Source organism: Hyperoodon ampullatus (genome assembly GCF_949752795.1).
Source record: "Hyperoodon ampullatus genome assembly, chromosome: 13".
In the NCBI taxonomy this organism is placed as follows: Eukaryota; Metazoa; Chordata; class Mammalia; order Artiodactyla; family Ziphiidae; genus Hyperoodon; species Hyperoodon ampullatus.
The window spans coordinates 2,293,018-2,307,878 of NC_136926.1; the positions used below are offsets into that span (position 1 = coordinate 2,293,018).

The window sequence follows — 14,861 nt, forward strand, 5'->3', positions numbered from 1 at the left end:
GCCCCGCCTCTTTCCCCTCTCTGGCCGGCCCCTTCCCTCCCCGATAGTCCCCGCCCACCCCGCCAAGGCTCCGCCCCTCCCCGGCGGGCCCCGCCCCTCGGGCCGCGGCATTCCCGCAGGAAGGCTCCCGCCGTCTGTGTGGGCCTGGGCGCGGCGCGGGCCGGGCGTACGCAGAGCGCGCCGGCGCGGTTGCCGTGGCAGCGCTGGCGGAGGGGACGGTGACCGGCGGGCTGAGGCGGCGGCGGGGCCACCGAGAGCCGACGGCCGGCCGGAGGCGGCGCCGGGCAGGCCTGAGCGGCGGCGCGCGGCGCCCGGCCCGCGGGGATGCGGGACCGGCTGCCGGACCTGACGGCGGTGAGCGGCGGGCGGGCGGGCGGGCGGGCGGGCGGGCGGATAGCGGTTCGGGTCGGGAGCGCTGGGGGCGCGGGCGTGGGCCGGGGCCTGGCGGGAGGGTGTCGCGGGCCGGGCTGGGGGCGGGGGCGGGCGGGAAAGGGAGGCCAGGTCGGGGGGCGCCGGCCCGTCGGGGCGGCCTAGCGGGTGTGGTCGGGGCGGGGGCGCAGGCCTCCCCAGCCCGCAGCGCCCCGCGTGGGTCGCCGTCCCCCAGTCCCCCGGACGCCCCGACGGCCCAGAGGCGGGCACTGTTCTGCCCTCGCTTCCGCGCGCGGGGGAGACAGCTTTTGAAGGGGCGTCTCAGGGCAGCGGCCGGACTTGACCTCGAACCCCTTTTCTGAGCTGGGCTCTGCCTTTTCACCAGCTTGATTCGTTCCCTGGAGTCACTCCATCCTGTCGCCTGGTTTGAATCCTTGCACTGACACTGCACTCAGCACGACCAGAAATTACTTGCTGAATTATGGGCCGTCCCACCCTAGTGGGTGTCACCTCCTGGGGAGCAGGACTTGTCGCCTCGCCCTCTGTCTTGTCCCTGGGGTCTAAGACGGGACCCCGCGCGGTGGGAGTGAATGCACCTGATGCGCCTCCGTCGGGGAGGCCTTGCAGGGCTGGATGCTGGGAGGGAGCGGCGAGGCAGGTACGGAGCGGCGCCTTTTGTTTCCCCTGTAGATAGTTTGCTTTGTGCTTGTTTACTGCCAGTAAGCCCAGCTAGTGGAGCGTGTAGGTGCTCAGTGAGTGGCGACAGCAAATTACCGATTATTTTAGTAAGAGAACAGTGTTTTGTTCACTTAGGCGTTCGACTAGTGTTTGATGCCTTCCACAGACAATGCTGTGAATGAGAGGGTGCCGTCGAAACTGTAGTGGATGTTTATAGTGTGGGAGAGTTGAAAAATTTTAGGCCAACAGAATTAATTCCTTTTCTTTAAAAATATTCAATACAAGTACTAATTGTGCTGACCGTTTGCATTTTGTTTCCCAGTGCGCAGAATCCCTGGCAGCCTCAGACCTGCGCTAGGCCCACTGCCCTAAGGCATCCATTGAATGTCATGAATTAACTTCTCTTCTTTGCTTCTAGAATGGATCTAGCTGTGCCCCAGGCTTAGGAAGTAGAGAGAATAGTCAGATTATTATCTGTGTTCTGTCAGCCAGATGAGGAATCTTAGTTCAGAAAGGCAGTGAATTATTCATTCTTAAGATTATGGAAATTATGCGTTTACAGTCATCCCCAGAAAGTTTCTTCATAGTGATTTTTCTTTCCTTCCCTTTTTGTTAACGGTCAGGTACTTTGACCTCTGCACTTTGCAGGTCAGCATCGTGTGAAACAGCAAATTGCTGTTCTGTTATCTCACTCAAGGGAGTATCTTTCCTTGTTAGAATTAGAAGCTCAAATATTTGTTAAATGAAGAAATGACGAATGTATCATGAGAGGATAGCCAAATTTATGAATGTTGGGAATAGTAGAAAAGATCTGTCAGTGGAATATGTGACAAGCTTTTCTTGGCTTGATTAGCAAAAAACGAAGAAGACAGTTATATATTACTCTTCAGTGTATGTGTGTTTCAGCTCTTATGGCAACAGTGTTGGTAAGAACATGTTTTGATCTAGAATTTTAGAGCAAGAAGTGACCTTTTCTGGTCCAAGATCATCTTGCTGTAGATGAAGACTAAGCAGCTGTAGGGCAAGTTAGTAGAAGTTTCTACGTCTGGAGTTGTCGAATCTTGGGCAGAGAATTTTTAAACCTCTCCAAACTTCACTTTTCCTGTATATAAAGTGGGGATAATAACATCTTTCTCGTCTACTCTCATGGAAGAAGCTGTGAAACATAAAATTATCTGTTGCATGTGCCACTCTGGGAGAACGTGGGAGAGAGAAAATGGTCTGTAATTACAAGTGCTCTTAATATTTATTAGTTTTTAAAAATGTTTTCAGGAAGTTATAAAAAGGAACCTTCTCCCTGGCATAAAATATTAAGTTAAAATTGAATTTGACATACTTAAAGTTTAATAACTTTTAATATTTAAAAACTTGTCTGAAACTTATCAGATATAAAAGTTACTTTTTTTTTTTTTCAGGAAATGTGTCCTCTCCAAGTAGCTCTTGGAGAAGTTGACTGTCCTTTCACAACCATGTTTCTAAATGGCTGGTGTTTTTTCCTAGGTAAAGTTTAATATTTAATTTTGGTAGTTAAAATGCCTGTGATGTCCACATTGACAAAATATTTGTGATGCCTTCTCAAGATTCCTTTATTAGCTGTTAAGGATTCCTCTTGAGAAAAAGATTCCCACTGATAACTACTCAGAAAGGACTTAAAAGTTAGTTTGTCCAATACAGTTTGTCAAATATAGAGTTAGCTGCTTCTAAGCAATGATCCTCTTTTTGAGCAGCCAGTTCATCCGGGTGCAGAAAGTTTAAGTGACTTGCCCAAGATTTCCTAAACTCTAAATCCGAAAGATGTTCTGGTTCATAAAAAAATAAAAGGACTACCCATTCAGCAGGCACTTGAGTGCCAGTGCTCTACGAGGTAATGTGCTAGGTGCAGGGGACACAGAAATGAACTGGGTGTGTGCGGTGGGTGTGCACAGCCCGGGGAAGGAAGAGTGAAGAAACAGAAGGAAATACTGTTTAGGAAATAAGTCAATCAGAACGGAATTGCTGTCTTGGACGATAATGACCCCAAATATAGTTTGATTACCTTTAAGAAAAGTTTGCAAATGCAAATGGCTATATTTATTATAGTTAAAAATAGAAAAATTGCAAATTTCAACTGTGGGAATTTGCAGGGTAATAAATATAAACACAGTAGCTATGTGGTATTCATTAGTAGATGTATGAGAAAATTACCTTTTTAAAACCATTTTATTGAAGTATAGTTGAAGTATAGTTGATTCACAATGTTGTGTTTAATTTCTGCTGTACAGCAAAGTGACTGTTATACACATATATATTCTTTTTCATATTCTTTTCCATTATAGTTTATCACAGGATGTTGAATATAGTTCCCTGTGCTGTACAGTAGGACCCTGTTGTTTGTTGAGAAAATTACTTTTTTTTTAACGTCTTTATTGGAATGTAATTGCTTTACAATGGTGTGTTAGTTTCTGCTTTATAACAAAGTGAATCAGTTATACATATACATACGTCCCCATATCTCTTCCCTCTTGCGTCTCCCTCCCTCCCACCCTCCCTATCCCACCGCTCTAGGTAGGTGGTCACAAAGCACCAAGCTGATCTCCCTGTGCTATGCGGCTGCTTCCCTCTAGCTATCTATTTTAGGTTCGGTAGTGTATATATGTCCACACCACTCTCTCACTTTGTCACAGCTTACCCTTCCCCCTCCCCATATCTTCAAGTCCATTCTCTAGTAGGTCTGTGTCTTTATTCCCGTCTTGCCCCTAGGTTCTTCATGACATTTTTTTTTCTTAGATTCCATATATATGTGTCAGCATACGGTATTTGTCTTTCTCTTTCTTACTTCACTCGTATGACAGACTCTAGGTCTATCCACCTCACTACAAACAACTCAATTTCGTTTCTTTTTATGGCTGAGTAATATTCCATTGTATATATGTGCCACATCTTCTTTATCCATTCATCTGTTGATGGACACTTAGGTTGCTTCCATGTCCTGGCTATTGTAAATAGAGCTGCAATGAACATTTTGGTACATGACTCTTTTTGAATTACGGTTTTCTCAGGGTATATGCCCAGTAGTGGGATTGCTGGGTCGTATGGTAGTTCTATTTGTAGTTTTTTAAGGAACCTCCATACTGTTCTCCATACTGCCTGTATCAATTTACATTCAACCAACAGTGCAAGAGTGTTCCCTTTTCTCCACACCCTCTCCAGCATTCATTCTTTCGAGATTTTTTTTTTTTTTTTTTGTGGTACACAGGCCTCTCACTGTTGTGGCCTCTCCTGTTGCGGAGCACAGGCTCCGGACGCGCAGGCTCAGTGGCCACGGTTCACGGGCCTAGCCGCTCCGCGGCATGTGGGATCTTCCCAGACCTGGGCATGAACCCATGTCCCTTGCATCGGCAGGCAGACTCTCAACCACTGCGCCACCAGGGAAGCCCTGTTTCTAGATTTTTTGATGATGGCCATTCTGACCGGTGTGAGATGATATCTCATTGTAGTTTTGATTTGCATTTCTCTAATGATTAATGATGTTGAGCATTCTTTCATGTGTTTGTTGGCAATCTGTATATCTTCTTTGGAGAAATGTCTATTTAGGTCTTCTGCCCATTTCTGGATTGGGTTGTTTGTTTTTTTGTTATTGAGCTGCATGAGCTGCTTGTAAATTTTGGAGATTAATCCTTTGTCAGTTGCTTCATTTGCAAATATCTTCTCCCATTCTGAGGGCTGTCTTTTCATCTTGTTTATGGTTTCCTTTGCTGTGCAAAAGCTTTTAAGTTTCATTAGGCCCCATTTGTTTATTTTTGTTTTTATTTCCATTTCTCTAGGAGGTGGATCAAAAAAGATCTTGCTGTGATTTATGTCATAAAGTGTTCTGCCTATGTTTTCCTCTAAGAGTTTGATAGTGTCTGGCCTTACATTTAGGTCTTTAATCCATTTTGAGTTTATTTTTGTGTATGGTGTTAGGGAGTGTTCTAATTTCATACTTTTACATGTACCTGTCCAGTTTTCCCAGCAGCACTTATTGAAGAGGCTGTCTTTTCTCCATTGTATATTCTTGCCTCCTTTATCAAAGATAAGGTGACCATATGTGCGTGGGTTTATCTCTGGGCTTTCTATCCTGTTCCATTGATCTATATTTCTGTTTCTGTGCCAGTGCCATATTGTCTTGATTACTGTAGCTTTGTAGTATAGTCTGAAGCCAGGGAGCCTGATTCCTCCAGCTCCATTTTACGTTCTCAAGATTGCTTTGGCTATTCAGGGTCTTTTGTGTTTCCATACAAATTGTGAAATTTTTTGTTCTAGTTCTGTGAAAAATGCCAGTGGTAGTTTGATAGGGATTCCATTGAATCTGTAGATTGCTTTGGGTAGTAGAGTCATTTTCACAATATTGATTCTTCCAATCCAAGAACATGGTATATCTCTCCATCTGTTTGTATCATCTTTAATTTCTTTCATCAGTGTCTTATAATTTTCTGCATACAGTTCTTTTGTCTCCTTAGGTAGGTTTATTCCTAGATGTTTTATTCTTTTTGTTGCAATGGTAAATGGGAGTGTTTTCTTAATTTCACTTTCAGATTTTTCATCATTAGTGTATAAGAATGCCAGAGATTTCTGTGCATAATTTTGTATCCTGCTACTTTACCAAATTCATTGATTAGCTCTAGTAGTTTTCTGGTAGCATCTTTAGGACTCTCTATGTATAGTGTCATGTGATCTGCAAACAGTGACAGCTTTACTTCTTTTCCGATTTGGATTCCTTTTATTTCTTTTTCTTCTCTGATTGCTGTGGCTAGAACTTCCAAAACTATGTTGAATAAGAGTGGTGTGAGTGGGCAACCTTGTCTTGTTCCTGATCTTAGTGGAAGTGGTTTCAGTTTTTCACCATTGAGGACGATGCTGGCTGTGGGTTTGTCATATATGGCCTTTATTATGTTGAGGAAAGTTCCCTCTATGCCTACTTTCTGCAGGCTTTTTATCATAAATGGGTGTTGAATTTTGTCGAAAGCTTTCTCTGCATCTATTGAGATGATCATATGGTTTTTCTCCTTCAATTTGTTAATATGGTGTATCACATTGATTGATTTGTGTATATTGAAGAATCCTTGCATTCCTGGAATAAACCCTACTTTATCATGGTGTATGATCCTTTTAATGTGCTGTTGGATTCTGTTTGCTAGTATTTTGTTGAGGATTTTTGCATCTATGTTCATCAGTGATATTGGCCTGTAGTTTTCTTTCTTTGTGACATCTTTGTCTGTTTTTGGTATCAGGGTGATGGTGGCCTCGTAGAATGAATTTGGGAGTGTTCCTCCCTCTGCCATATTGTGGAAGAGTTTGAGAAGGATAGGTGTTAGCTCTTCTCTAAATGTTTGATAGAATTCGCCTGTGAAGCCATCTGGTCCTGGGCTTTTGTTTGTTAGAAGATTTTAAATCACAGTTTCCATTTCAGTCCTTGTGATTGGTCTGTTCATATTTTCTATTTCTTCCTGGTTCAGTCTCGGCAGGTTGTGCATTTCTAAGAATTTGTCCATTTCTTCCAGGTTGTCCATTTTATTGGCATAGAGTTGCTTGTATTAATCTCTCATCTTCTTTTGTATTTCTGCAGTGTCAGTTGTTACTTCTCCTTTTTCATTTCTAATTCTATTGATTTCAGTCTTCTCCCTTTTTTTCTTGATGAGTCTGGCTAATGGTTTATCATTTTTGTTTATCTTCTCAAAGAACCAGCTTATGGTTTCATTGATCTCTGCTATCGTTTCCTTTATTTCTTTTTCATTTATTTCTGATCTTTATGATTTCTTTCCTTCTGCTAAATTTGGGGGTTTTTGTTCTTTCTCTAATTGCTTTAGGTGCAAGGTTAGGTTGCTTATCTGTGATGTTTCATGTTTCTTAAGGTAGGATTGTATTGCTATTAACTTCCCTCTTAGAACTGCTTTTGCTGCATCCCATAGGTTTTGGGTCATCGTGTCTCCATTGTTATTTGTTTCTAGGTAGAAAATTACTATCTTTAATACTTGGGTTCATGGTGATGAATTGCAAGTATAATTTATTTATTTATGTATGTATGTGTGTATGTATGTGTTTATTTTTGGCTGCACTGGGTTTTCATTGCTGCGCATGGGCTTTTCTCTAGTTGCGGCGAGTGGGGGCTTCTTGTCGCGGTGGCTTCTCTTGTTGCAGAGCATGGGCTCTAGGCATGCGGGCTTCAGTAGTTGTGGCACACAGGCTTAGTTGCTCCACGGCATGTGTGATGTTCCCGGACCAGGGATCGAACCCGTGTCCCCTGCACTAGTAGGTGGATTCTTAACCACTGCGCCACCAGGGAAGTCCCACAATTTTTTAAGTGGCAGGAAAAACTGCCCAGATATTTTTAAGGTTCTTTTTTTGGCAGCTCAAATTGCACGCAGGGTGCAGATTGTTACGTAGTAAAGTTTCAGGTTCCAATTTATAAAATAAAAACATTTTTTCCTAAGTACTTCACTGAAAGTTACAATACTGAGAATTTCATAATACATGTATAATTTAAAATATGAATATGTCTATAATTTTGAATATGTTTATGGTTTAGAATTTCACAATTTACTAAATCCTGTATCATCATACAGACAGTTCCCACAATTGGAATCTATATAGTTTCTCCAGGAACTATAATAAATATCCGTTTGTATACAAAATAAAAGAGCAAAGCCTGTACATTTCCACAGGTTAATTACTTCTGGTTTTTAACTTCAAGTCTATTCATTCTGAATGTAAGGAATAGAGAACCTAAGCGATAACCAGCACCCTCACTCCCGCAGATCGCCTTGTTCCAGTCTCTGCTGTTCCCACGTGCCCTTCTGCTCCAGCCCTTGCACACGCTGCTCCATGTGTGTGTCTCTCTCCCCCTTTCTCTGCTGGCCCCACCCCTTCTTTTGGCCTCAGTTCAGGCATCACCACCAGGGAGTCTTCCCGCCCTCCTTCCCCCTTGGGTCCCCAGAGATCTTCCTTTCTGTGCATCTGCACACACACGAGGTCCTGTTTTCTTCCTGCGCCTCCCCCAGACTCTGCACCATTTCCAGGGCAGATGTGTGCTGTCAGGTTTGCTCTGAAGCCTCAGGATTCTGCACAGAGCACCTGCTAGGTGTATATTGAGTCGTGTGTTTGCTTTTGAAAAGGCCCAGGGTTAGGAAGATGCAGTTGACAGTGGACTCTGTTGTCTTCAAGGCTCTTTGGGTTTCAAGGGGCAGAAACCCCTTAGCTAAAACAGAAAAGGGAGATTGACTAAAGGGTAGAATGGGGCCTCAGACTCAGGGCGGGCTGTGCTGTGAGACCTCACGAGGGGATGGAACCAGGGCCAGCGAGCAACCAAGACCGCCTCTGTCCTTGACTTTCGTCTGCCGTGCTGCTTCTCACTGTGTGTGTCTGTGTCTTTGTTTCCTGGTTTCTCTGTCCTTCTGTGTGTGCTTTCTCTCTGCTCCACCCCCATCTCTGTCTCATCTCTCTGCTCTTCATTCATTCCTTCAGCTGATCTCTACTGAGTGGCTGCTACGTGCCAGGCACTGTTTCAGGCGTGAGTTATGACAAGACCCTTGAAGTCCTTGCTCCCCTGAAACGTGTCATGGGGGAGGGGACAAGAAACAGCTAAGTCAATGATCAATAAAATGCCTTTCTCAGTAACTGCTGGGGAGGAAATGAAACGGGGGAGTGGGTGTGGGTGTGGCTGTTTTGGGCTGGGCCATCAGGGGTCTCTGATCGGGGGAGGTCTCTGAGAGATCTGAATGAGAAGGAGCCAGCCGGGCACAGGTCTGGGAGGTGGGCACTGGGCAGAAGGCACGGCCAGCCCCAGGGCTCTGCTGTGGGCACAGGTTCGTGTGAAGGACAGGAAGGTGATGAGTTTGTCAGTGGTGAGCAAAACATGAGAGATGAGGAGAAATCTTTAAACATACCTTCGAGAGGAGAAAACAGAAGCATTTGTGCAATACAGTGTTATTTATGTAAAGTGTAAGTACCTGCAGTATTTATATAATATTAATAATGGAGACAAATATGAAGTAAAAATATAAAACATAAAATAGTGTAATATTCTACCTAGGGCATGAAACTACGACTGATTACCTAAATATATGGGAAAGAAATGTTACTGACATCGACAACATAATTACCAACTGGCCAACAGTCTCAGCTTTTACCTATTTTTAATTACAAGTATTCGTTTTTTACTGAAGTAATGTAATTTTGAAATTAATGTATTGTAGCAGCAAAGCTACTACAACCATTGTACATATTTCAAGATAATTATTTCCTCACAATTATCATTTGCATGGAAGGCTCTAGTGTATGTGTATTTGGAGAACAACCTGGAGAAAAATCCAGTGTTTTATCCAACTTTGGATTCTACTAATTTGTGATAATTCAGCTTCTGAATTATCTAAACGGCATTCCAGTGACAAATGATTCGTCTCTGTTAAGTAGTCTCTAAACGTGGAAGCTACTTGATGTCTCTTCCTCAGAACAGTTTTTACAGAGAGAATTGTATTTTAATATAATGCTGCTTTTAAGGAGAATTGTTTTAAAACTTAGCAGAAACGGAAAGTTGATATTTGGATGTTTATCTTGCACTTTGACACTTTGGAAATCAAGTTGGAGAGTATTCCCACTGCTCGTAGTAAATGCTCTGCCACAAATCGTTTTGTTATATACAATAAGCACACTGTCGTAAACAGCAGCTATTGTACAGGGATCACACTGTCTCAGCTAGAAAGGTTGAACGTGGGCTTCACTGAAGACGGGGCGATTGTGCAGCAGCTTAAACAGCATTATTTTTTTCTTTTTTCTTCCTTTTTTTTTTTTGGCCACGTTGTGCGGCATGTGGGATTTTAGTTCCTTGACCAGGAATCGAACCCGGGCCCCCTGCAATGGAAGCACGGAAGCCCTGAACCACTGGACCGCAAGGGGAGTCCCTAAAGAGCATTGTTTTGGTAGTCATTTCTTTGTTTCTTTTTTCATGAATGGAAAAGCTAAGACAGTATTACTGGGTCTATTTCCTAATGTCAGGTAATTCTGAGAATTCCAGATAGAACTAAGAAACATAAGTAAAGGTTTAAAGATGAGACGGAAAAGAGAAGACATTAGAGGAAACAGATTCCAAGTCATTGGCTCCCTCTTGGTCTTCAGGTACATAAACAAATGATTTATCAGGAAGCGAATGACTGAATAAAGGTCACGCATGACACGTGGGCTTCAGAGGAAGAATTGAGTTTCTTTGGTAACTGTTTGTTCACCGCCTCCTGCACGGAGTGTGGTCCATGTGTGATGTGATAGTAAAATGACTGACTTCCCGTAGGGAGAGTGTTGTGTTGGAAACCGTCTCTCCTGAGCCTGGAAATGAGTGTCTCTCCCGGAGCAGGTGAAGTAGCGGGCTTAGGTTCGCGACCACGTCACACACACAACAGGCCTCTTCGTGTGGGCCTCGCCTCGAGGTGGTCTAGTGCCGCGGGGGTCAGGGCTGGGGCTGGGGCGTGCAGGGGAAGCAAGACAGCTGTGGACTGACCGTCGGTGAACCCCTGGGATGGGCCCGTCGAGGGCCCAGTATGCCATTCCTTCCACTTTTGTACGTGTTTGTCATTTTCCACGGCAGAAGGTGAAACAGGCCGAACGCCGAGGCCTCTGAGAACCGCGAGTGGCTGTCAGCGGGGTTAGATGTGCGCGCCCGGCCCCGGGGAATCCCAGCCCTGCTAGGCCACGTTCACGTTCACTCTCTCTCCTCCCCCGAGTTGAATCTGCAGGGAGTTGGCTACTTACAGTTCAGTCCCTTGAGCTCTGTGAGCGCCCCAGCTGAGAAGCGACCGGGTGGGGCGCGGGGAGGGCAGTGACGTGCGGGGCCACTCGAGGAGCGCGTGGTGTCGAAGGCCCGCGCGAGGCCGCCTGGCCCGGAACCCAGAGGAGAGCTGGGAGGCCGGCTTCGCCTGGAGGACCCTCGTGAAGCCCTTTCTTCCGGGAGGAGGGCAGGGGCGGGGCGGGGGGCGGGGTTAAGAGCAAGGGCGTGGGCTGGAGTCAGAGGGGCAGGGCGGCCTCGGCTCTGAGTGTCCAGGGCGGCCCTCCCCTCGAGCCTCGGGAGCGGGTGTGGGAGGTGACTGTGAGCCAAGGCGAGGGCGGCTCTTGCCGTTGGGGAGTGAGCGCAGTGTGGGTTCTGTGAGGTCGAGCCCACCTGGTGCCCAAAGAGGCTGGGTGCTCAGCCGTCCATGGGGTGCTGGGGGCGTGAAGCGGGGATGCTCGCAGGCCTCGGGCGGCGCTGGAGGACCGGTGAGACCGCGCGCACCCCGAGCCCTCCTGCCGCCCCGTGCCCTGGCGCGCGGTACCCAGTAGCAGCCGTCTGTCGCTGCAGGTGCCCTGGGATCCCGGAGAACACTGCGGAGTTGGCGGGCGGGTCTGCACATAACTTTCTGTCGCTTGTTGCCCGATTGCCGATCTGCCTTTAAGTGCTTTTTCGCTCGGAATTAAGAGCATGGACCAGAAATGATTTTAAGAGCCTTTATTGGGGTATGCATGCCCTGGGAAAATAGCGCCCTTCCGAAACCCACAGCCCCGCCTCTGGGGGCGGGGACGGGATGGGTGTTGTCCCCGCCCCGTCGCCGGTTAGAACCCAGATCTGCGACTCCCGGTAGGTACAGGGTTCTTTCCTCCGGACAGTGCTGTTCGCAGGCTGCAGAGTTAAGAGGAGTGTCAATTAGCACGCTCGATTGGAGAAAGGATGGCGTGAGCGTTCTTCAGCCCTTACTGGTGCGTGCGCGTCCTTGGGCTCTCGTGCCGCGGGCCCGCAGACTGGGGCCTGACCCAGGGAGACGTGCCCTCCCGGCTCTGGAGGCCAGAAGCCAGCGTGTCGCGGGGCCGCACCCTCCCCGAACCTGCGCCAGAGCCCTGCCTTGCCTCTCTCACCTTCCCGTGCGGGCGGCGGTCCTCGGGGGTCCTCGGCTTGTAGGTGCATCGCGGTCATCACGGGCCGCCTCCCCCTGTGCGTCTCTGTCTCTTCTCATAAGGACGCGAGTCACGTCGGGTTAAGGGCCCACGCTGCTCCAGCACGGCCTCATCTTGACTGACTGCATCTTCACTGATCCTTTTTCCAAATACGGGTCCCAGGCTGAGGTCCTGGGGGTTTGCAACATCTGTGTTTAGTTGGACACCGTTGAACCCACAGTGCTCGTCCTGTTCGCGGACCTCACATAAGACGTTTGCCGTGGCAGCGCTGCCTGACTGCAGGCATCTTTCCCCGCAGCCGGCGCCTGTGAGAGCAGGGTCCCTCAGCTCTGAGAGGCGCCGGGGGCCTCCGGCCCACAACTGAGGGAGCTTCTGCCGGAGTTCTGCGTAGGTGGGTCTCTGCTTTTCCCTCCGAGACCGCCCCACGGCTGTCCCAGCGCGAGGTGTCGCCTGGTGACAACACGTTGTTCACGGTCCTCTCGTAAAAGCCCCTTGTGTGAGGGACCTCGCGCCTCCCTTAGAGGAGCACGCCTCTTCTCCCTTGCCCTCCTGGATTGCCTGGTCGAGGAGGCCCTGGGGTAAGGCAGGTGCCGAAACCTTCCCTGGGGTGGTGAGAGATTATTGTTGATTTTTAGGCCAAATTGATTTGCCTTAGCGAGGGCCCTGGATGAGTGCAGAGGGAGGCTGCATTGTGCTTTCTTCACACATTTATTAAATTTTGTAGATGTTTTCCTAGATAAATTTAGTGGAATTTTGTTTCCACATTATTTCTGGGTTGTAGATCATTAGAGCCACACTTCAGACTTTCCGTGGTTAAAGACTCTGATTTCACGAGGGTTGAGAGAATCCCTGAAACCTGTGGCCGCCTCGGCTCTCGCAGGGTTTGAGCTGAGCTGACTCACCCTGCGTGTCCTCGGGGAGACAGTTCCTAACAGCTCCCTCCTCTGTATTCTGGCAGGTGTCTTTCCTTTCTCCTCCTGAGTCCCCAGCTCTCGCTGGTGGATGCTGTGTCACACGTCCTTGACAAACACTGTGTGATTCCGGTACCAGGTCCCGGGTTCTGACGTTGTCTCCTGTCCCCCGTGGCTGTAGATGGAGGTCGCTTTCTTCCCAGGAGAGACTTTCCACCGTTGGGTTCTTCTGCCTCCCTCGAGGGGTGGGGAACCCAGCCCGGCAGCATCACCTGGAACTTAGAATGTGACGATGTTCCCGACGTTCTAGGACAGTCACGAGTGCGTGGACTGCCTCACCCCAGCCCCGCTGAGTCAGAGACCCAGCCCTCTAGGCGGAGCTGATGCCCCTCAAGTTGGAGACCCATTGGTCTAGAATAACATCTCCTCATTCTTTATTCTTCAGTGTTATTTTAAACTGATGGTACCTGTTTGCGTCTACGTGAAAAATTTTAAAACCAGAATTTTACGTTTTATATTTTTCCATTTTAGTGTAGGAAAAATGATGATGGAGATCCAGCTGTTGTTGCTGCAAAGGACCCTTTTATGGATGATTTGTAAAGTACGGTGTTATCCTGGGGCTTCCCAGCGGTCAGTTGCTTTCTTCCTCCATGTTACTTACTCAAGTCTTCGCCACTGAGTCTTTCCTTAGTAAAGTGTTCCTTGATTGTGAGTGTGGCCGTGACTGGGAGTTACTCGCTTAGGGAAAATTGATAAGCACCAGCTAACATATGTGATAGTTCCTTGAAAAATTATTATGTAGTCTTGAAAAGTGAACTGGTGGTATCAGTATTTTCAATATTTATAGAGAGTGTGCAATGTAAGCGGTTTCACTTGTTGAGGATAAACCTGGCCTGTGTTAAATTGACCTACTCAGCATGGGTGGTGCTACGTCGCTCAGTTCTCAGAGATCTAGCCATTGTTTCCCCAGGACGCGGCTGCTTCTCGGGGTGTGCAGCCCGGTCTGCCCACCTTGACCGTGGCCTGGTGCGGCTCTGGCACACTTCGGAGTTGCTACACTTTGGTGCTGTTAGTGAGTTGGGATCCTATAGGTACCGAACTGCTCTTGTCTTTCAGTTCACTGTTTGTGTCTACGTGAAAAATTTTAAAACCAGAATTTTACATTTTATATTTTTCCATTTTAGTGTAGGAAAAATGATGATGGAGACACAACTGTTGTTATTGAAAAGGACCATTTTATGGATGATTTCTTCCATCAGGTAAGAGCCGTTTAATGAAACCCAGACGGACTTGTTTTCTTTAAACATAGTTAAACTAATGTAACTGTGCACTTTTCATATTTGAAATAATACCCAAACTAATATTTTTAAAAGTTGGTGTTTGAATTGCATAAGTTCTCTAGACTTTTTAGTGCTAGGAAAACATTCTTCCTGGTGATGGACTTGGTTGGGGGGTGGGGGGGTGAGAATGGTGATCGTGGGTGTGGAGGGCACATGCAGAGACTGATGCCCGCAGGCTGGGGTGCTGGCCCGGCGTGGCTGCTGCTCCTGGGCTGTGCTGGGGGAAGGCGCGTCTTCCTGCGAGCACGGGAAGGCCCTGGGGAGATGCTGCTGCACCCATGGCCAGCGGTGTTCTCCAGACTCGGGCGGTTTGGTCCCGGGGAGGGGAAGGCCTGGGGGCGGTGCTGCCCCTCAGCTGGTGGTCAGGTGTGCACGGTACACACAGCTACACACAGCGAGGCTTCCCTTGCTTTCCTCCTGCAGAATGGCCGTGAGTCCCACACATCAGAGAGCTCATGTTGTGTATTTCCTAAAATCTTTGACTGAATTTTAAATTCCTCTCCTGAGAAGTTTTCCACGTTTCAGGATACCGGTCTCTAGGTCATATGGATTTCTCTCCCGAGAGGTCTCATCCGTAAGCAAAGATGTGATTGTGGCAGCTCTGCTCTGCCGTTGCCGTCAGGCAGCACGGCCT

The 14,861-nt window shown here is 47.4% G+C and overlaps 1 protein-coding gene across 2 annotated transcripts in view; it reads left to right on the forward strand.

Moving 5' to 3' along the window:
- Positions 1 to 324: 324 nt before the first annotated feature.
- The window catches only part of STX2 (syntaxin 2), a gene marked incomplete at both ends in the record, with an annotated part of 43,283 nt that continues 28,746 nt past the window's right edge, over positions 325 to 14,861 (forward strand). For both annotated transcript variants that reach the window (XM_079717096.1, XM_079717095.1), the window contains 2 exons: positions 325 to 354; positions 14,072 to 14,146. In XM_079717096.1, coding sequence (XP_079573222.1) covers positions 325 to 354; positions 14,072 to 14,146 — 105 coding nt within the window. The remainder of the gene's footprint in view (positions 355 to 14,071; positions 14,147 to 14,861) is intronic.